We start from the raw sequence: 21,446 nt of genomic DNA on the forward strand, positions 1-21,446 counted from the left end.
GCTCCTCAGCAGATCTTTGAATCCTGCAGTCGGGACACATATGTGGCTCTCATTGAGAGTCACAAATTCATTAAGTTTTGCAGCCTGTGTTCTTATATGGACATAAAGGTGAATAAATGTGCTGTTTTATCCCCCGTTAATCCATGCATTCTGCAGCCCCGTGGCTCCCGTGGGGTTAACATTAAAAATGAATGGATGAAAAATAAAAACTATGCAGCAACAAAAAAAAAAAAAAAAGAGCCCTGCGTCTTTAAAGTATATGTGGCAACAGAGGGATTGTAACGATAATGCTGTTGGGGCGGCAGATCAGTTACTTCTGACGCTCAAAGCCCTCCGGGAGTTGGCTCAAGATTGCCTGTCTTTGATAAGGTCCTCACGCCGGAGCTGCAACTTCAAGATCTAGGAAAAAGATCAACTAAACATAGGTTTAAAAAAAAAAAAAAAAAAAACACAACCTCCGTGGTGGGGAAATAAATTCAAGATAAAGATATAATTCATTCCTAGTGGTGGTAACATATCCGAAAAGCACTACTACTCGCTTCTCTAGCGTATTTTGGGGGAGCAGCGGTTTGTTATGTCTCTGCCGGGACCAGGCGGTCGGTGCTCGCTTTGAAGTGCGCAGCTCCGGCTTCAGTTCAGTCGGAGCGTCAGAGCTGCAGGAGAGACTCAGCGCGGCAGCCTGAGAGACGGACGGCCAGGGGGAAAAAAAGCCATATCCTTTCCGTTTTTTTCCTCTCAAACCCCGAACGGACTGTACATGGACGCATTTTGGAGACGAGAAATGTGGATTATAAGCGTTTTTCTGCGGATAAAACCCGGGAGTTTACTGTGAAGGAGGGAACTCTTGGATCGATGGTAAGTTGGGAGAGTGCGTGCCTCCTCAAAGTTGCCCCCATTGGAGCTTCCCTTTGATGTGCTGTTGAGTCGCCTTTGAAGTAATGTTCAGGGGGGAAATTAGCCGCTTTACTTGCGCTTAAAGATTAAAAAACCCACCGTGCCGTCCCTGTATCGTTCGCTTTATTTTCTCCGAGAATGTATTTGATTTTAGACTTAAATTTCAAAGTAAAAGAAAATGTGTTTCTTGTTGAGCAATTGCTCCCCCTACAAGATGTGAGAATGTGGTGTGCTTAGGATATATTTTAACTATGGTTGTGTTGTTTTTTTGGGAAGGGGGGGAATATTCTTGTTTAAAGTAACTTGAATTTGGTTGTAACTTGAATTTGGTTGTAATTTAGAAAAAAGATATAGTTGTTCGGAGTTGATTTGGTCGACTTTGGCGCATTGTAGCCGTGGTGGTGATTACAAAGTGGCGAGATGAGCCTCTTGTTAGATTGTAACATTAACTTTCGGATGCATGTGTAACAAAGTATGTACAAAGTGAGTGTTTTCACCAGTGGAGCAGGCTGAAATCTGTCCAGCAGCAGCCGGTTCACTCCATTCACTATTTTGGTCACGTTTTTCCATCTCTTGGAGTTGATCCCGCGTCGATGTCCTACAGGTACTTCGGAGAGGTGTCGAGTCCCTGGTAATAATGACCAGAAATCAGAAAGAAAGTGGCAGGGATGTTATGACATGTGCTTGTAGTTGTAAAGGCTGATTTATGGTTCCGCGTTACACCAACGCAGAGCCTACGCCGTACCCTACGGCGTAGGCTCTGCGTCGGTGTAACGCGGAACCATAATTCAGGTTTAAGTCGCTCAGAAATCAGGAGCGATTCATCCGGGAAGCAGTGTCGTGTCAGTTGCAATGGATCAGTCACTTATTGGCCAAAAAGATCATCTCTGCAGAGCTCTTGTTAATTTTTGCGGAGATCGCATTCCTGTGTGAGATGTGATAGAAGACCTGTTTATGTAATGCTGCTGCTGCTGCTGCTGAGGCGTTTTTTCTGATCAGTTTCCAGCAAAAATCCAGCAAAAAAAAAAAAAAAAACAGTGCTTGTGGCTCTTTGAAGTTGGGGCGGATCTGGTTTTGATTAGATCAATACTTTGTGTTTCAGAGAGAAGCCGGGCCCCCCCTCCCCCGCTGACATAAGAGAGTGAGGAGATTACAGTAGACGCTCAGAGGAGAGAGCAGCGCAGCAGCCGAGCAGCATGAGCCGGCCGCTGCATGTGGACCACGTCGCCGGGAGTTTCCGCGAAGATGCCCCTCGACCCCCGGTGCCCGGGGAGGAGGGCGAAAAACTCCCCGGAAAACTTGCATTGATGAAACCTGTGGAGCCCCCCAAGCCGCTGCAGGTCCTGGGCTCCCCGGGGTCCTCCGCCAGGAGGAACCAGGACGGGCTCGGGGAGCCGGAGGGGAGCGCATCCCCGGACTCGCCGCTTTCCCGGTGGACCAAGTCCTTGCACTCCCTCCTGGGGGACCGGGACGGGGCTCAGCTGTTCAGGACATTCCTGGAGCGGGAGAAATGCGTCGACACGTTGGACTTTTGGTACGCCTGCAACGGCTTCAGGCAAATGGACCTTAAGGATGCCAAAACGCACCGGGTGGCCAAAGCCATCTACAAGCGCTACATCGAGAACAGCGGCATCGTGGCCAAACAGCTGAAGCCCGCGACCAAAACCTTCATACGGGATAGTGTCAAGAAGCAGCACATAGACTCGTCCATGTTCGACCAGGCGCAGACGGAGATCCAGAGCAACATGGAGGAGAGCGCGTACCAGATGTTTCTGAGCTCGGACATCTACCTGGAGTACGTGCGCACCGGCGGGGAGAGCCCGGGCCACGGGGCCCCGGGCGTGCTGGGCGGCCTGAAGGTCGTGTGTGGATACCTGCCCACCCTCAACGAGGAGGAGGAGTGGAGCTGTGACTTCAAGGCCAGAGCTCTGGTCGGCCTGTCTGCCAAGGGGCCGAGGCCCCCCATGCCAGGGAGGGCAGTGGACGTGATGGAGAGGGGATACAGGTATGTGTCCAGTAGGGATGGGCGGTATGGACTAAAAAAAGTATCACGATAATTTCTGGCATTTATCGATAAAAAAAATACCAATTCAACTCCACCTTTGTAACTATAAATCTATCTTGCTCTCAGATCCGCCACGTTTGTTACACAAAAACGTCATCAATGGGAAATTATCCTTTTTTCTTTCTTTCTTTCTTTCTTTCTTTCTTTCTTTCTTTCTTTCTTTCTTTCTTTCTTTCTTTCTTTCTTTCTTTCTTTCTTTCTTTCTTTCTTTCTTTCTTTCTTTCTTTCTTTCTTTCTTTCTTTCTTTCTTTCTTTCTTTCTTTCTTTCTTTCTTTCTTTCTTTCTTTCTTTCCTTCCTTCCTTCCTTCCTTCCTTCTTTCCTCCTGCTCTCTCCTTCCTTCTTCCCTTCCTCTTTCCTCCCATCCTTCCTCCTTTCCTTGTTTTCTCCCTTCCTTCTCCCCTTTCTTTCCTTCCTTCCTTCCTTCCTTCCTTCTTTTTTCCCTTCCTTCCTTCTTTCCTCCTGCTCTCTCCTTCCTTCTTCCCTTCCTCTTTGGTCCCTTCCTTCCTTCTTTCCTTGTTTTCTCCCTTCCTTCTCCCCTTTCTTTCCTTCCTCTTTTCTCCCATCCTCCCTCCTTTCCTTGTTTTCTTTCCTTCCTTCCTTCCTTCCTTCCTTCCTTCCTTCCTTCCTTCCTTCCTTCCTTCCTTCCTTCCTTCCTTCCTTCCTTCCAAAAATCAGCTTTACACAAAAACGTCATCAACGGGAATTTATCATTTTTACCGTGAAATGACAAATTGTTATCGTGAGGAATTTTTTTGACGGTTTATCGTGAACGGTAAAATATCGCCCGTTCCTAGTGTCCAGCACCTTGTTTTTATTCTGTACTGGCATTCTCATGTGTGGAGGGAGAGGGGGCGGGGGGCATAATTCACACCAGGTTAGTCCAGCTCCATAGGTAAAATGAAAAGTCTCAGCATGTGCAGAAGTGCAACATGTGTTTTTCTCCAAAGTTTAGAGAAAAAAAAAAAAAAGAAGCCCTGTCTGTCCTGGACTCCCTGGCCCCTCTCTCCCCTCTCATCGTCTCCAGCAGCAGCCCTCTGCTGGCGCTCGCCTGGATTTCCGGGGCTTTGAAATGGTTCCGCAGAACGAGGGATCGTCTTCCAGAGGAAAAGTTCACAGAGCAGGGCTGGCTGTGGCCCCAGCCAGCAAATAATAGATGATGACATTGCTGTGCTATGCCTCCTCCTGTACCACACTGACAGTTATAAATCTTTTGCAGATCTATAGATGGCACTTTGAAGGTTCTGCGGTATAATTTAGATGCTTCAGTGGCCCTTTGATGTTCTTTCAGATTAAGGCTAGGTTTTTTTAAATCTTGCAGCGATCGCTGTTGAATTTTACAATGTCGAGTTAAGTAAATCTCACTCTGATGGGGAAAACAGAGATTGACAGCTTGGCAGCGGTGTTGGGAGCTTTCCTTTAGTGTTGGCCAAACTGGTAGAAGAGCCCTCTTTTCACATGGACCCCAGTCCCTTTCTCCCCTTTCCTATTGTCACCAGATGCATTCAAAACACATGGGACCCATTTCTCCTCCGTGCTTCCCTTCACATCCTCTCATCTGACTCAGGTTCTCTTAAAAAAGAAAACAAACCCTGAACGGCAGCCGCTACAGTACAGAATCAACAGCTCACCACCACCTCCTCCCCTCCCCTCCCTCTCACTCTCTCTTCTTTCCTCTCTTCTTGTTTGCGTCAGTTCTCTTCTGATTTCCTCCTTTGCTGTCCCCCCCCTCCCCAAACCCCCTCCGCCTTCTCCACTTTTATCTTTTTTTCCTTTTGAAAACTCAGGGATGGGGACTACGAGGCATGCTTTTGGAGCGAAAGTGAGGGGAAAGAGAGCGGAAAGGAAGGACAGAGGGAGAGTAGGGAGGAAGGGGGGAGTGACGGGAGGGGGTAGTGCAACTCATGAAAGAAAGGGAGGGAGGAGAAAGGATAAATGAGGGGGTGAAAGAGAGGCAGGGAGGGAAGAATGCAAGGCCAGCTGTGTTAAATACCTGACTCTTTGCGAGCCCCTCTGAAGGTCAGTCTAGAGCTGGGGCCTGCAGCTTTAGTCATGCTGGGTCTCTCCCTCCACATGGAGACCCCCCTTCTTCCCTTTCTCCCCTTTCTTTCCTTCTCTGACACACTCTCATGCTTCCACTCCATACTTTTTTTTTGGGGGGGGCATGCACTCCCCCTTTTCCTCTTGTAGCATGGCAAGAATGCAAACACAGCAGGACATGTATGCCGAGGAAAGAGTGACTGTAGATGAGAGGAATGGAAAGAAAAATTGTGGGGCATTTAAGAAGTTTTCCCAGTGCAGTTGACGTTTACCAAGCCCCCAAACCAGCCTGTCACATTTACCCGCAACAAGCTGCCTTTAGTGGCAGACGGCAAGGTAATTTCCATGCATTTGATCGTTTAATCACCCAAACACGAGAAAACACGACCTGTCTAGAGCTCAGATCATTAGCACGTCAGCCCAAAGAAATAAAATGTCACCAACTTGTCTTAAAGTTGCATTAATGATAATTTATGCCTGTTGTTTTTGTAACCTTCCCAGATCATACAAGAGAGGAGACTCGACTCTCAACCCCTGTCATGGGGGCTCTTTTGCCCCCATCAGCAGCGCGAATGACAGCGAGGTTTCCAGTGATGCCTTGACTGACGACGCCATGTCTCTGACTGACAGCAGTGTGTAAGTGAATGCTCTCCAAACATGCACGTCTGTGTGAGAATGAGATGCTGTGGGAGTCCAAAAAGATATAAACTGACACCTGCCTTCAGTTGGCTGATGGAGCAGAGGCCACACTGGCAGATCTTTTTGTTTTGGTGCAAACATTGATTTATTGTGGAACCTGAAACACTTGATAATGTACCAGAGCAGCCAGGATGTGGCGAAGGGTCAATGGGCACTGATTCAACGCCAGCTGATCTGTTTACTTCTTCGAGTTAACTGATTAATAATTTAATCAGTCGAATATCAGAAGATTTGAAAGAGAAACCAAGATAACTTAACCCATATTTATCAGAGATAACAACATGATGAAAAACACTTGTGTCCTCAAGGGAATTCTGGCCTTCATTCAAACCCTCCTCTGAGCAGCGAGTTAGTGTGTCCTGTTCTGAACGAATGCCACTTAAATGTATATTCACATGACGCGGTTCACCATGTGTCTTTTGGAGTCATTATTTTCTGCTTGTTATATTGTGTTCAGTTTATGTTCTTACTAAAACAGTCTCAAGTCACTGTGTGTGCTGTGTTCAGCCTGCAGTTTAAAAGTCACTGAATTTAGTTTCTTCACTGGTTATTCACTGGTATCATTGGTTAAGTTTAGTTCACCAGTATTCCTTTGCTGTAATGTTGGTGATGTTGTTATGTTTATTATTTTTCTAGATTAGACTTATATGATGAAGTAACTTTGTTAGAATATAAACATTTTTTAAGCTTAATTTTGTTATTTCCAACATGACAGTGCCTAACTATGTACAATCATTTGTCATTTTTGCACTCTTATTGACTGAGATTATTAGTCAGTTGTCAGAGAGCTCATCTGTTAGCTTCCTTTCAGGCTTTCTAATCAATCAATTGACGAATCGCTTATGTTATGCCACTGTCTCCATGTGGTTCAAGCTTATCTGTGTACGTGCCTCAGCCCTCGTTCTTGTAAAGGATTACTAGGTGTGATCACGTGTCCCCTCAAGGTGCTATGAAGTCATTGTGCGAGGCACAGCTCAAGGCCAGGAGCGCTAAGGTCAGGTGGCAGCAGTGGATCAGCAGGTAGAGTAGGGTTATCTTCCAATCGAATCTCCAACCCTTACGCGTTGCGTACAGAAAGTGGAAAAACAAGTCTTTGGAGGCAGCCAGGCCTGCGTGAATGACGTCAAATAGCAAGCTCAACGTTGACCAAGCTAAAGATGCAGAAAAGCTGACGTGCAGATGTTGAGTTCAACCATTGGGCTAGGCTACAGAAGAAATTATGACAGCTGTAAAGCCTTTTTTTACAGTAGGGAGTCCCATATCTCCTGACAGTTGGAGACGGAGGCACACACAGTCCTGTTCTGCTGCACTTTGCCCAGTGCAGCTTCAAAGCCCGGGCCGCAGGGACACAACTTCCCCACCTCATTTCCTGCCCGCTCTGGCCTTGATCAGAATATCTCCCTCTCTGTAGGTCAGTTAAAAAGACCCATAAACATTTGAATCTCATTTACAGATAAAGAAATAAATAGAAAGGGAGGGGGGAGGGTACGCAACGGGGGAGGCGGCGGTTGGTTGGGAAGAGAAAGAGAGTGGTGAAGGGGGGATTTTTTTTGCTTATATCTTATTTATGGATTTGCTTGGACGCTGGGGAATGTAGCTGCGCAGACTTCAAACATTACCTTATCTTACAAACCAGCCTTTTGATGTGCGGAGATCAGAGGCTGGCTGCGGCAGCGCTTGCCAAATGAAGATTGGGAGTGTGGTGGTGGTTGGAGAGGGGGTGTTCATGCACATGACCGTGGCATTTCAAAGCAAAAGTGGAAAAGTGCTCCTCAGTTAGGCTAGGTCACCAGGAAACTGCTGTTTTAGTGCGGGAGAAAAGACAGCGTTTTACTCTGTTAAGTGCTTTGGTTTGAAGCGCGGGCTCTGCTGCGTGTTGCTTGATTTCATCTTTCAAACAGTCACTTTTTCAGATGGATTTAACCAGGTTAGCTTCACCCTTGGGTGCTTTTTTATAGCAACTAGTACTATGAGTCGCTGATGCTAACGGTGTCTTAACTTAATATGAATTCAGAGGAGGAATGGTATCACTGACACCGCTTCTGGCCAGTGGAGCAGAACACACTGTGGCTGCAGTGTGTGTGTGTGTGTGTGATGTTGAAAGGAAATGGCCAGCAGGGTACCCCGCGTTGTGCGGGAGCCAGAGCTGAAAACGAACGTCATTTCTAGGGCAAATAAAACCTCCTACCGACCCACTCAGAACCCTGTAGCCTGATCTGCTCCGACATGTACACAGAGCCGAAATTCTGACACGATTCACCTCCGAAGCTCGTTTTTGTTCCCAGATTAAGCCCGAAAGATGAAAAGCAAAGTGGATTGGGGAATTAATAAATTAGATTTCTTCGTGCTCCATACGTGTTTGATCTATTCCGGTGGCTAACAAGCTTCTTCCTGAATGACTGTGTGGTCTTTAATGATGCATCTGATTGCCCAATTGACCTTTTGTGATCTGTCTGTGCACCTCCAGAGACGGCATCCCTCCGTACAAACTGGGCTCCAAGAAGCAGCTACAGAGAGAGATGCAGCGCAACATGAGGATGAACAGCCAAGTCTCTTTGCCTGCTTTTCCTGTAAGTGCAAAAACACATAGATGCATAGCTGCACACACACATGCTCTGAAGTCTTTTTGAGCCTGGGTCCCACAGTGTAATTTCCATACCACCCTCCGCTCCGGGTCTCTCTTGGTTCTATGAATAGCACAGAGTAAACTGTATTTGGCATTCTCAATTCAACAACGCCAGCAAAGATCTGAGGAGTAACGTCAAAGACCCAGCCTCCCACTCAGACAGCACACACAATCACACCATCGCACATGCAAACATGAGCTCCCTCCCTACCTTTGGTGTCACCTACACCCCCATTAGGCTTCCTTGAAGTCTGCGGGAGATGGGGAGGTCTCTAAGCTGTTTATCGCCGCGGCGCTCGGAACACACCGGGGTTTTTCTTCCCCACCGATGCTGTAAATATGGAGAGCAGGGAGAGATGAGGAAGATCTCTGCCGCTTTATCCCGTGGGCTCTGAAATCAGCCCGGTTCCTCAACAAAAACACAAAGATGCTCAAATTCACGCGCGCACACGCGCGCACACACGTAGCTCTTTGATCCGCAGATGAATGGAGCAAACGCACTGGGAAGTGACAACTTCCAGCAGAGCTGGCCCCCTTTATTTTATTATTTTTTCCACCGCACCGCCACCCCTCTACACACAAAACTGCTCAGCTGGCCCCCTCCCCTAAAAGCAAGGGATCTGAGGGAAGAGTGAGCATGTCATGTGAGCTCTCAGTGGGCTGGATCGGACTCGGTAGTTCAAGGCTTAGGAGCAGCTAGCTGCAGAGCAAGAAGAGAGAAGAACAGGGTCCAAATCTGAGGCGGGAGGACAACTTACAGAAGTAGTTGTAGCAGAAGCAGCTTGTTAAAATAAACTTCATTTAACCCTCTCCTTTTTTAACACTTGAGTATGCAGAAACTGCTTTTTATATGACAATATGATCCAGTGTTAGCACTCTTCTCACCATCTCCCTTTTGTTTTATTTTTGCTTTTATTATTATTATTTTTGTTCCCATCTGATTTTGGAGAGGGCTGCCATTCCCATGATGCACCAGCCCCAGGCACCATCAGACACCCCCTCTTTTTCTCTCTCTTTTTTTTCTTTTCCTCTCCTTTATCTTGACTACAAAGAGACATGGGAAGTGAGGGGAAAAAAGAGGAAGGAAAATCAAGAAAGCCCCGGTACAAAAAAATGCAAATAATTTAAGATGTGTGTGAATACACACACAGTGGTACTGTCACAATACTGTAACTTGAAAGGACCCAGTGTGTGACAAGGTGGGGGAATAAATTACCTCAACCTTTCTGATCTCCCACCCTATTTTAGCTCATTTATCTCTTTCTTTCATTTCTTCCTTTTCTCCATTTTATCCTTTGAGCACACATCTCAACTTCTTCCATTTATTTATTTAATTTTCTTTATATCCCTCATCCTTTCCTCCACCGGAGTTTTTTTCTTCTTCTTCTTTCACCCCCTGTTGATATGTGGCTTTTATTCCTAGATGTAAAGCCACTGCTTCCCATCAATCTATCCCTCCATCCCTTCTACCACCATCTTATTCCCCCCCCACTGAGTGTTTGATATTTGACGAGGGATCCTTTGAAGTGAGCTGACTTTAAAGAGGCCTGCTGACGATGACAGCCGAGGCCTAGCCCGGCATGAGCGTAAACCAGAGCTGCCGCCCGTTAAAAACATCCCCGGAGCCCCGCCTGCCAGTCACAGCATCCTGATCATTTTTGCTTCTGTGCTGGAAAACAAGGGCCGAGTTTGGTCACACGAGGCCACAAGAGTGTTCAATGTGATGATGAGGACGACGGCCCGCTTGAAAACGCGTCCGCTCACGTGTCTCTTTCTCCCTAAAGCGCACCAACCGGCCCCCGAAGGAGATGATCCCGATGAAGCCGGCGGACTTTGCAGCGCTGCTGATCTCCCGTTTGGAGAGCCTGAAGAGGGAGCAGGACACCTTGAGCTCTCTGGAGGAGAGGCTGCAGCAGCTCGAGGAGGTTTGTTTGGAACTGATTCTAAGTGGAAAAGTGAATTTGTCATGTTGTCATTCATTGATGATATATATGTTCATATTTTTCTAATGTTTTTACCAGGCGGAGGAACGGGAAGATGCAGAGATCGTCGGAAGTGCTCCTCAGCTCTCGCCTCACCCCTTGACCATTCTCTCCGGCTCCTCTGACGAGGATCCCCAGGCCATCCTGGATGAGCACCTTTCTCGGGTGCTGAAGACCCCTGGATGTCAGTCCCCCACTGTGATCCGGCACTCGCCTCGCTCCAGCTCCCCGGAGCACCGGCCAATCACGCGCGGGGGCTTTGGAGTCAAGGCCGTAGCGAGGCCGGGGACGTCTGCGTCCTCCGGTTCCCCTGACCAGGGCGCGTTCCCTCTGGCTCTGGGCCCCAGCAGGACCCTGCTGAGCAGGCAGAGCACCAAGCACGTCCACCACCACTACATCCACCATCACGCCAGTCCCAAGTCCAAAGAGCAGATCGAAAAGGAGGCAGCTCTCCGGGTGCAGAGCGTGTGCTCCAGCAGCGGCGAGTGTCAGCCACGGCAGCCTTACCCACGCAGCCGCAGCCTGGGCAGAGAGATGTGTGGGGCCGTCTCAACAGACAGCAGTATAGGGTGAGTCCCAGCCTGTCTTTCACTTAGCACTAGGAATGGGCGATATTTTACCGTTCACGATATACCGTCAAAAAAATTCCTCACGATAAGAATTTGTCATGTCGCGGTAAAAACGATAAATTCCCGTTGATGATGTTTTTGTGTAAAGCTGATTTTTGGAAGGAAGGAAGGAAGGAAGGAAAGAAGGAAAGAAGGAAGGAAGGGAGAAAAGAGGAAGGGAAGAAGGAAGGAAAGAGCAGGAGGAAAGGAGGAAGGAAGGGAAAAAAGAAAGAAAGAAAGAAAGAAAGAAAGAAAGAAAGATAAATTCCCGTTGATGACATTTTTGTGTAACAAACATGGCGGATCTGAGAGCGAGATAGATTCATAGTTAAAAAGGTGGAGTTGAATTGGTATTTTTTTTATCGTAATTTTTATCGTTATCGGGATAAATGCCGGAAATTATCGTGATACATTTTTTAGTCCATACCGCCCATCCCTACTTAGCACGCTTTTACTGTCTCTTTTTTTCCTGTGTCGACCATACAAGGTTAATAATGCCACTTCTCTTCCCCCCAGGCGTTCCAGCTCTCTATCAAGACACGCGTGTCGGTCCGGGGCTGAGGACGGGGTTGCAGAAAGGTGTATGGAGGACTGTGGACCCGTACAGCTGCCCACCGACACCACAGACCCCACCCAGAATGTGCTGCAGTGGATCTTGGAGAGTAAACCTCAGGGCAGGCACAAATCTCACAGGTAAGAGAGGTGTTTATCCTCAAACATCTTTATTCACGGTCCACATGTTTGTGTCGTTGACAACAACGGTTCTCTCCTTGTAGTACCCAGAGCACCAAGAAATCCTTCGGAGGCTCGTCGACTCAGACGCACACGTGGGGTGGCGGTGGAAGCTGTGGCCACCTACGGAACCACCAGCCCGCTCAGCCTTTCATCCAGGACCCCGCTATGCCTCCGCTGCCTCCTCCTAACACTCTGGCCCAACTGGAGGAGGCCTGCCGCAGGCTGGAGGAGTCTTCCATCAAACCCACCAAGCAAAGGTACTGAACCCGGAGAGGAGCTCTGATCTTCATTCTTGCATGGTTATAACTTGCAGCCAAATCCAAGCTCTGAGTCTTAAAACATCTGGCTTTGATCATCGCACTCAACTCTACTTCTCATCTCTTCTCAGGTATTCAGTGCCCGGTCTTCAGAGGGAGAAGACCCACCAAGTGTCTGTCCAGGGCGGGGGGTCGGCCCCTCTGTCTCTCCCCAGTCCCAGCCCTGCCAGCGTCAGCACCGTCAGCCCCGCGCTCCAACCAGAAGAGTACGAAGCTTCTACTGTCCCGCCCTCCCTCTCCTGTCCTCCTCCCTGCTCCTCTTCCTCCTCCTCTCGGCTATAGCCTCCAACATCCAGTGTACTTAGACTCTTTTAACTCTTCCCACTTGTCACCTGCACTCCTCAACTGTGCATGTACAGAGACAATGAGGAGTTTTGTGTAAAACAACATCTCACTTATGTGCATCCACTCTCTAAAAAGAGAAGATTCCTCCTCACAGATCTTATTTTAATTCTTATACACACATTGCCTCTGTGGTTGCATGAATCTTGTGTATTGATGCTGTGAGTGTGGAGTGCATAGTTACTGTACCACCTGACTGATGCGCCTCTTTCATATATGTGTATCATTTTTATTGGCTGTTCTTCAGTGAGCTGGCAGTCAGCTGGGGTGAGCAGAGTTTAGCACAGAGCGGGCTTCTCTGAAGTGGGCCTACAAAGCTTTGGATGTTGCTGAAGGGGAATTGATAACACTGTGGCCCTTCTCACAACATGCAAACACTACTCTGGGTCACACACTCGCAGCAGGCTGTTGCTGTATTTCCAGTCTTGCACCGTCATTAGTCTCTCACAAGCTTCGCTGTGTTTCTCATTTCCCTTTTGGTTTTAATTTGTTTATAAATAATGCATCCAGCCTTCTTTAACACAATTTCTCCATCTCTCTGTGTCCTAACAGGTGCAAGAAGAGTTTAGGAAGTCATGCCGGCTGCAGTGGGGAGACGGTGGTGACATATTTCTTCTGTGGAGAGGAGATTCCTTACCGGAGGACAATGAAGAGTCACAGTCTTACCTTGGGTCACTTCAAAGAGCAGCTCCGCAAGAAAGGCAACTACAGGTGTGTAGCAGGCGGGAAAAAGGGGGGGGAATTTAGTTGCATAAACACAGTTTCCAACCTATTTGCTGCCATGTGACGGCAAATAAAAAAAGAGGCAGATTGATGATCTACCTGCACAAGTGTCGAAACTGGCCTCGCCAACCGTCATCCCAGCAGAGCTTGAACGTTTTGAGCCATAAAGTAGTCGCAAACCTGAAGGGAATTGTTGCAGGCTCAGTGCTACACTAGTTAGTAATAAAACTTTGTAAAAACTATAAAATAGCCATAAAGAGATCAAATAAGTTCCCCGTGTCTATGCTGAGCGCTGTTATCAGCGTTTGATTGTGTGTGTGTGTGTGTGTGTGTATATATATATATGTGTGTGTGTGCGTGTGTGTGTGTATATATATATATATATATGTGTGTGTGTGTGTGTGTGTGTGTGTATGTGTGTTCACAGTTGGTGTCAGGCGTCTGGTTTTGTGCGCGTGCAATGAAAAGGAAAGGACAGGAGGGAGGGTGGTGCAGGGGTTAGTGGGAGAGTCTGAACTGCAGCGATTTTGGTCCCATCTGGTATTGATTTCCATGCTAAGGCATACTTAATACACATGGCTTTGAAGCCCCAGCCCCTTTCATTTCAACCAACAAAGACTCACACAAATGGCCAGCGTGCAAATTCTTCACTGATGCTATCAGGGCCTCTCTTTTTCTCCCTCTCTCTCTCTCCCTCTCTCTCCGCTCTGGTGTGTGTGTGTGCGTGTGTGTGAATGTGCGCACACATGAATGTGCTCGCGTTGAATGCGCAGTGTTTACACATGTTGTAATCATTTTATGGATGTTTTTTTGAGAGACAGATTGTTAAATGCCAGATCCGCCTGTTTTCCGAGCTACAGGGCCCCGGCTGAGGCTGCGCAGCTTCAATATATGTTTGCAGAGAGAGATTTCACTTTGATTGCTTTTATCCAGTGGGTGTGAAGGGGGAAAAGATCAAACGTTCACTGTTTAGACTGCCATGGTCTCCAGGATAAGCACGGCCCGAGTATTGTGTTAATAATTACAGGTATCAGGTTGGAAGGGAAAAAAGAGAACAAAAAAAAGCGAAAGAACGGAGGGGAACTTCTTCCGGTCCAGATGTGCTCAGTGTTTTCTTGGATCAACAAATGTGACACCAGCACTTAGCCCTGTGTTCTCCACATCTGTCTGTTTGCACCACCCCCCCCCAACTTTCTTTTTCTCTTTGGCTCGCTGTCTCAGTTCCTGTGTCATACCATCCACATTTTTTTGGACAGCGAGCTGCGCGGCACTTTAGTAGCAGCCAGAGAATGTGTGGAGTTGGGTCATTTCAACATGGCAGCGGTTCAACAAAGAACAGTACTGCTGGGCCCTGCCAGACAATATTGGTGCCAGATGTCAGTGCAAACAGAGAGAAGGGGGGGAAGAAAGAGAGAGAGAGAGAGAGAGGGGGGGGGGGGGGTCTAGCCACATAAAACATGTTCCAGTGGAAATTCAGGCTCTCTCTGTCTCTGTTAGCAAAAAAACATCATGGCTCTTTGAAGATTTTTTTTTCTCAAAGAGTAGGAGGGCTCAACATTTTCTTTTTTCTTTTTTTTTCGTCCTCTTAAGAAGGAAGAGGAGGAAACGGTTATCAGGCATGTCTTCTGCTCTTTCATTTCATCTTGGTTCATCCGCTTTATCTTAGTCACTTCATTTTCTGGAGGCCTCATTTAGTTAAAGTCTTCCTGTATTTTAAACTGAGCTGCTTTTTATTAGTGACCCCCCCCCCCCCCATGCTAATTGCCATATGTGCACTCACGCCACTACAGAGCTCTATTTATTTCTGTCTTTATTTTTTAATGCATGTTTGTGTAGCTTCACCATCTTTTAAAAAAAAAACAGGCTCACAAACAAACTTACCTGCATTCCAGTCCCCCCCACACACGGAGCAAATCCAGGCTTTTGTTTTTTTCCATTACATAGTTAATGAGTGGATTCCCAGCCCCTGCGAACAAACCCACCCCTGCTGCTTTCGCTTCCTCTTAAATGAGGTTTTTTGGGGGGTTGCATCATTATGCCCCAGTGAAGTCATGGCTGACAAGAAGCCCCTCCTCGGATTTTTCTTTAACACACACACACACACACAAATAAATGTCCGTCGGCTGCCCTTCCTATACCTCTCAGCAAGAGCTCGTGGCATCAACAGGGGTGAGGAAGGACAGGCTGTACTTGTTGCTCCCTCCTCCTCCTCCACTTTGTCCGTTTCTTTGTCCCCGTAATGATGAACCAGGAGCGAGGAGCCAGTGAAAGCCCGTCTTCCAGCGCACTCGGGGTGTGTAGGAGTCGGGTGGTAATGACAGGCAGACTTACAGGCACCCAAAATTTTAGCCTTTGTCAAGGAGCCCCTCATTTGCACACTGGTCCGCTCGGCTGCTGTCATCCAGGGGAAAAGTTGTAACCGAGGACAAGGAGCTAAAGAGTTAAAGATGAGGCAAAAGGGGGAAGGAAACTCTTTGTTGTAGCGGGCCTGGCTGATTGCGTTTCGAGTAAAGTTGACATAAAACATTAGGGTTGATGCTAGGAATGGGCGATATTTTACCGTTCACGATATACCGTCAAAAAAATTCCTCACGATAAGAATTTGTCATCTTGCGGTAAAAACGATCAATTCCGTTGATGACGTTTTTGTGTAAAGCCTGAATTATGGTTCTGCGTTAAATCCACGCACAACGTATGTGAAGGAAGGAAGGAAGGAAGGAAAGAAGGAAGGAAGGAAGGGAAGAAGGAAGGAAGGAAGGGAAGAAGGACGGAGAGAGCAGGAGGAAAGAAGGAAGGAAGGAAATGAGCCTGAAAGAAAGAAAGAAAGAAAGAAAGAAAGAAAGAAAGAAAGAAAGAAAGAAAGAAAGAAAGAAAGAAAGAAAGAAAGAAAGAAAGAAAGAAAGAAAGAAAGAAAGAAAGAAAGAAAGAAAGAAAGAAAGAAAGAAAGAAAGAAAGAAAGAAAGAAAGAAAGAAAGAATTCTTGTTGATGAGGTTTTTGTGTAACAAACATGGCAGATCTGAGAGCGAGATAGATTTATAGTTAAAAAAATGGAGTTGAATTGGTATTTTTTTTATCCTCATTTTTATTGTTATCAGGATAAATGCCAGAAATTATCGTGATACATTTTTTAGTCCATACCGCCCATCCCTAGTTGATGCTTTAAAATGGTCTACAACTTTTTAAATCCCGACTGATTGTCTCAAATGGAAACGAGATCCGAGTGTAATAGCTGTCATGTCTCTCTGTTGCAGGTACTACTTCAAGAAAGCCAGCGATGAGTTTGAGTGCGGCGCTGTGTTCGAGGAGGTGTCAGACGACAGCGCCCTGCTGCCCACATACGAGGGCAAGATCCTGGGAAAGGTGGACAGGATGGAGTAGACTCCTCCGGATGCTTCACGCCTCTGTGGATAATCCTCCGTTTAAGCTGAGACTGTAGGACTGGTGCTTTCTTTTGTTTGAAGAAAAGCTGAGGTTTCTGCAGATGGACTACACGGAAGACGGAGGAGGCGATGGAAACGGACAAGATGTCGATATTAATGGACTGATGAGTGAAGAAAATCTGAACTGTGTTGCTGGACCCAAACCTTTCCAGTGTGGAAATTTCTAAAGACTTGAGGATGAATGACCACTTGTCAAAGATGCGGGGCGGTGGGTTAGATGTAAGACTGAGAGCCTACCTGACCCCCTCCTGTGCCAGTGTCTACCTATGGGCACTTGCTCGCACATTACTCGTATGTATATGCAGATATACATGTACATTGTATTGTGATGCTCGTATTGCTCTGTAAAGATTTCTATATTGCTATTTATTGGAAATATCCCAGTCCCAAATCCTATTATCCTTCCATGGACAAGCTGCTTGGAGTTGGAGAAACCTCTCCAATCTTCCACATCCAAGACTCCCCCCCCTTCCAGAGCATCAGTCCTTAACCAGAAGAAAACGGTTTTATTCTCTTTCAGCTCCGTACATCGAACTGTCAAACTCCTGTACAAGCGATCACTTTGCTGGAAAGCCGAAGCTTCGAGACCGGCTCCGACTTAAAGTCCGATCCCAGATTTACTACTGCAGTGCTGTTAGCGGATGGGTTCCCATGCGCTCTGAAGGGCCGTTAGCGTACAAAAAGCGCTATTGATGTTTAATTCCCTACTCCGGGACTCAGCCCAGCTAGCCTTGATCTGTCGCGTCTTAGTGCCTTCGTTTCCACGGCGCAGACATCGCACAAATAGCTTACATCCATACTGAGAGGACACTGCCCTGAAGTCCTCGAGTCCCCAATATGTGTTTACACCTATGTTAATATTTACCAACAAAAAGCTCTATAATGTGCTCCCTAATATGCTTACGTGTGTGTGTGTGTGTGTGTGTGTGTGTGTGTGTGTGTGTGTGTGTGTGCGCGTGTGTGTGTGTGTGTGTGTGAGTACGTACGTGTGTGTGTTTTGTGCCTGAGTCGTGTGTTTGTGAGAGTAAATCCTGCACTACGAGCTGCAGATGAAGATGGCGACGGTGGTCGCAGACACTATGTTCATAGTGTTTCATTGAGTACAGTAGCTGTGCTTCCATGGATTCTTCCCATGTTTAACCCAGTTTTCAGGGTCTTATTAATCCCTTGGTTTTTGCAAGGGGCCTTTATGTTGAAAAGATATTTTTATGCCTTTTCAAATGCGTTTCATCATGTTTATGTTTCATGATATTTTTTTTGATGGCTTCCTCGGCTCCACATGTAAACTGTAAATTATGCGTTCCATAGAGCTCAGTTGAAAAGATGCCTCGGTACTTTAATTAATGTAATTATGAAGAGATGTAGCCTTTATTAAAATGTTCTATTTTTCAAATTAGCTCACGTCTTCATGTGTTTTTTTTCTCTGTGCCTGATTGGGCGGATTTTTGTAGTCTTAATTGTGAGAGCAGTGTGTGTGTGTGTGTGTGTGTTTGTATGCACAACCAACTTGCACCAAACACTCCCCGCCGTGCAGAGAGCAACTCCTTGGGTCCTGTGAGAAATTTCCGACAGATTTGCATCCATTATCAGCTCTTAATGTTACTCCCTGTTGGAAATTAAAACATGCAGCATTAATTTGGCCACTAGAGCCTCTGTGTGCTTTTACAGGGAGAGAGAAGGAGAACTAAGTGTGTGTTAATGAGACTTTTGGCAAATGTACAGTATGTTATAAGTACATTTCACTCAGCTATTTACTTAAAATCCTTGGCCTCCCGAGGCACTTTATGAACCGTGGGTTAACCTAACGTGGTGTTTTGCTCACAACCAATTAGGGTTAATTGATGCTCAGATCACACTGATAAAGTTAGGCCTGGAAATTTACAGACACTGACCATTTTTATGACATTACTGAAACATATTCATGTTACAGTTATACAACAAATATTGGCTGGAAGTGCACCACATCCTAACCTTATTTATTTTATTTTTTTTTAATGATGTTTATGGGAGCATTCTTTTTCAGGGAATCAAATTGTAATTGAATTAGAAGCAGTTTCATGGACAGATGAGGGCTGTTCCTCGATCGTTTTTCTTCATCAAATAAACAGAGAAAGGTCTGGAGTTGGATCCGGGTTTGGCATTTGTATTTGGAAGCTCTTCCCATGAACCCACAACATGTGGATCAAGGAACTCTCCACGAGAGTTAAACAAGCCGTTATTAGACTGCTAAAACAACATCAATTTACAACATAGACAGTGGGAACATTTGATAAGGTCACATATTCACAAAAAAAAAACATTTACAACATCCAGAGAAGTGGATAACCGTCTCAAGAGGAAGGCTCTGTGAAGAGGAGATTTCGTGAAAGCAAACAGTGTTCAACACATAGAGTTAGTGTGTTTGTAAGCGTCAAAAAGAGAAGAAAGAAAGTCTTGAGATTTTAAGAAGGAAAAAGTAGTTATCTTTACTAGAATAACTAGAAAGAAATACGTTTGAGTGGTTTATGGGTTGTGGTTGATGAAACGTCTGACTGGCGCTGTTGTTTCACTATTCAGATAAGGAACAAACTACAGTCTCCTTATTTGTAACACAGAGAATAGTCTGTGTGCAAATATATTTGGACCTTAATGCTGCAATTAGTTTAAAAAATTATGTGATTTGATTCTTTTCACTGTTAAAAAACATGTGTGACATGATGTAAAGGCAGTTATCACAGTCTGCCATTCAAACATTAATAAACAGCGTTTAAACAGATGCTTCCCAGGTTCACACACACACACACACACACACACACACACACACACACACACGCTCACACCGCTACCTTGACACAGCGTCTCTCACACCCTGTTCCTCTGTCCTGCGCTCTCCTTTCAAGCGTCCCGGGTTTAGAGAGTTGCTTATGCTTCCTTTCATATTGAAAGGGCATCGTGATATTGTTAAAATACCATTTTCAGCCCTTTCATCAGGAAAGGTCAGTGCATACACTTGAAGGCCATCCTTTGGGATCTTTAGAAGTGAGAGGCTCTCACTCAGCGCCGCTCCACTGTCAGAGGCCTCATGAACCCATTTTTGTGCAGGGAGCTATTTTGGAGGGGGGTCATCTTTTTGAAGAATGCTCAGGGTTAGGTCCACCATTCATACATGTCAGGGCTTTTTAAAAGTAGCTGAATGGTTGGATTTGAGAGGGTTTTAAAGGTTTGATCATGTACTTTTACAATGATGGGATTATTTATGTATTTTTCATGATTTAAAATCTTTTGAGAGGAGCTTTTAAATGCTTAGATAATGTAAAAACATTTCCGGTTGGTTTGGATCCACACCTGTGAAATCATCATCTTGATTTTTGTTTTAGCAAAAAGTAATCTTTGCTTTTTATTTTATAACCGGAGCGTGTATCCATATCTCACAGTCTCAATCGACATGTGGACAAAGCTGCGTTTTCAGAAATACCTGGTATACAGGACTGTCTCAGAAAATTAGAATATTGTGATAAAGTTCTTTATTTTCTGTAATGCAATTAAAAAAAAAAGTCATACATTCTGGATTCATTACAAAATCAACTGAAATATTGCAGGCCTTTTATTATTTTAATATTGCTGATTATGGCTTACAGTTTAAGATTGAGATTCCCAGAATATTCAAATTTTTTTAGATAGGATATTTGAGTTTTCTTAAGCTGTAAGCCATGATCAGCAATATTAAAATAATAAAAGGCTTGCAATATTTCAGTTGATTTGTAATGAATCCAGAATGTATGACATTTTTGTTTTTGTAATTGCATTACAGAAAATCACAATATTCTAATTTTCTGAGACAGTCCTGTATGTCTGAATACCTACATCACTTTCTGCACAGCAGGATTAAGGTTTCTGAAGGCAGGACTTAAAATGCCACATTATTTTATTCTCACCTTTTATCATGAAGACTTTTGATTAGGACTCAGTAGTTTCACTCCACTGGGGAACCACTTTGCAGCATTTTTACTCCCACAGCTGCGGTTTGCTGTGAGGACTTTGTTTTAACCAGTAATGGATTTCCTTGACGGCTGAAGGAGGGGTGGGTGTCAGGTTTTGGGTTCAACATGAATCCCCATAAAAACACGGACGCAGAATGCAGGTTGAACTAAAATTTGCTGACATCTTTGCAAAGTGAGAAGTCAGAGTCCATGCTGACTTTGAGACGTGTGTTTGTCCCGAATAGAGGTGGGCTTTCTTGAGTCCAAGCGTACAGGTGGGGGTGGGAGGGAGCGAGGGGTTTCCAGGGTCAAACAGTCTCAAAAACTGGGAGTTGGGTCCCAGAGGTTCTGGTGCAGCCAAAGAGAAGCTGATCACTTTCACTGTCATGATAGATTACCAACTAGCAGATCTCTGTTATGGTGAAGCAGTGAAGTGGCGCAGACTGATTTCCAGCAGCTGGACTCAAACGCCTGAGACCGCCCCTGAAATTAAGCACAGCCAAGGGACGCAAAGGGAAAGAGAAACAGAGTCCTTCAAGGAGCAACTGGGTGCAGATACTGTGTCAGGTGGGTGTTTTCAGTTACCTTAAAGGACTCAAGATCAAGTCTTATGAGACTTGATTTAAGTTGGCCACCATATTTAGATGGGATTGATTAAAAACACGTTGGCCTGACCACACGGTTGCTGAGATTTAGGGTTTAACCAGCTGTTAACACCCTATATGATGTTGAACAGCAAAAACAAAAAGTCACATGACCTCTTAAACATCCATCTACACTTAATTTGTAAGGAGACTAAATTACTGCCTGACTGCTGCTGGAATACATATTCTTTCCTTTGGGAATTTATATTTAAAGTATTGAACAGAACTGAGTGAATGAACTTTACTGCAGTTTAACCAAGACGCAATATCCGCCTTAAATGCTTCTTGATTAAAACCAGGAAGTAAGTTTGATGCAGTTCCTTGAATGGCTCCCAAAATGAGTCAGTCATTGACTCTCATGCTAAAATGTCCA

At 45.7% G+C, this 21,446-nt stretch overlaps 1 protein-coding gene across 1 annotated transcript; it reads left to right on the forward strand.

The window, feature by feature from the left end:
• Nucleotides 1-624: 624 nt before the first annotated feature.
• axin2 (axin 2 (conductin, axil)) lies at nucleotides 625-17,866 on the forward strand. Its single transcript, XM_061712732.1, has 11 exons — nucleotides 625-855; nucleotides 1,997-2,899; nucleotides 5,499-5,633; nucleotides 8,164-8,266; nucleotides 10,107-10,247; nucleotides 10,344-10,873; nucleotides 11,429-11,605; nucleotides 11,689-11,904; nucleotides 12,036-12,170; nucleotides 12,859-13,017; nucleotides 16,282-17,866. Exons 2-11 carry the CDS (start codon nucleotides 2,091-2,093, stop codon nucleotides 16,406-16,408), a joined length of 2,532 nt encoding a protein of 843 aa, XP_061568716.1. The 5' UTR covers nucleotides 625-855; nucleotides 1,997-2,090; the 3' UTR covers nucleotides 16,409-17,866.
• The last annotated feature ends 3,580 nt before the right edge of the window (nucleotides 17,867-21,446 follow it).

This window comes from Cololabis saira, chromosome 21, assembly GCF_033807715.1.
Source record: "Cololabis saira isolate AMF1-May2022 chromosome 21, fColSai1.1, whole genome shotgun sequence".
In the NCBI taxonomy this organism is placed as follows: Eukaryota; Metazoa; Chordata; class Actinopteri; order Beloniformes; family Belonidae; genus Cololabis; species Cololabis saira.

Bases quoted from the DNA above. Each gene is read 5' to 3' on its own strand.
- axin2 (XM_061712732.1), top strand. From the start codon at position 2,091: ATGAGCCGGCCGCTGCATGTGGACCACGTCGCCGGGAGTTTCCGCGAA. The intron at 5,634-8,163 runs GTAAGTGAATGC...GTGCACCTCCAG, and splicing joins TCTCTGACTGACAGCAGTGT to AGACGGCATCCCTCCGTACA. The intron at 13,018-16,281 runs GTGTGTAGCAGG...TCTCTGTTGCAG, and splicing joins CGCAAGAAAGGCAACTACAG to GTACTACTTCAAGAAAGCCA.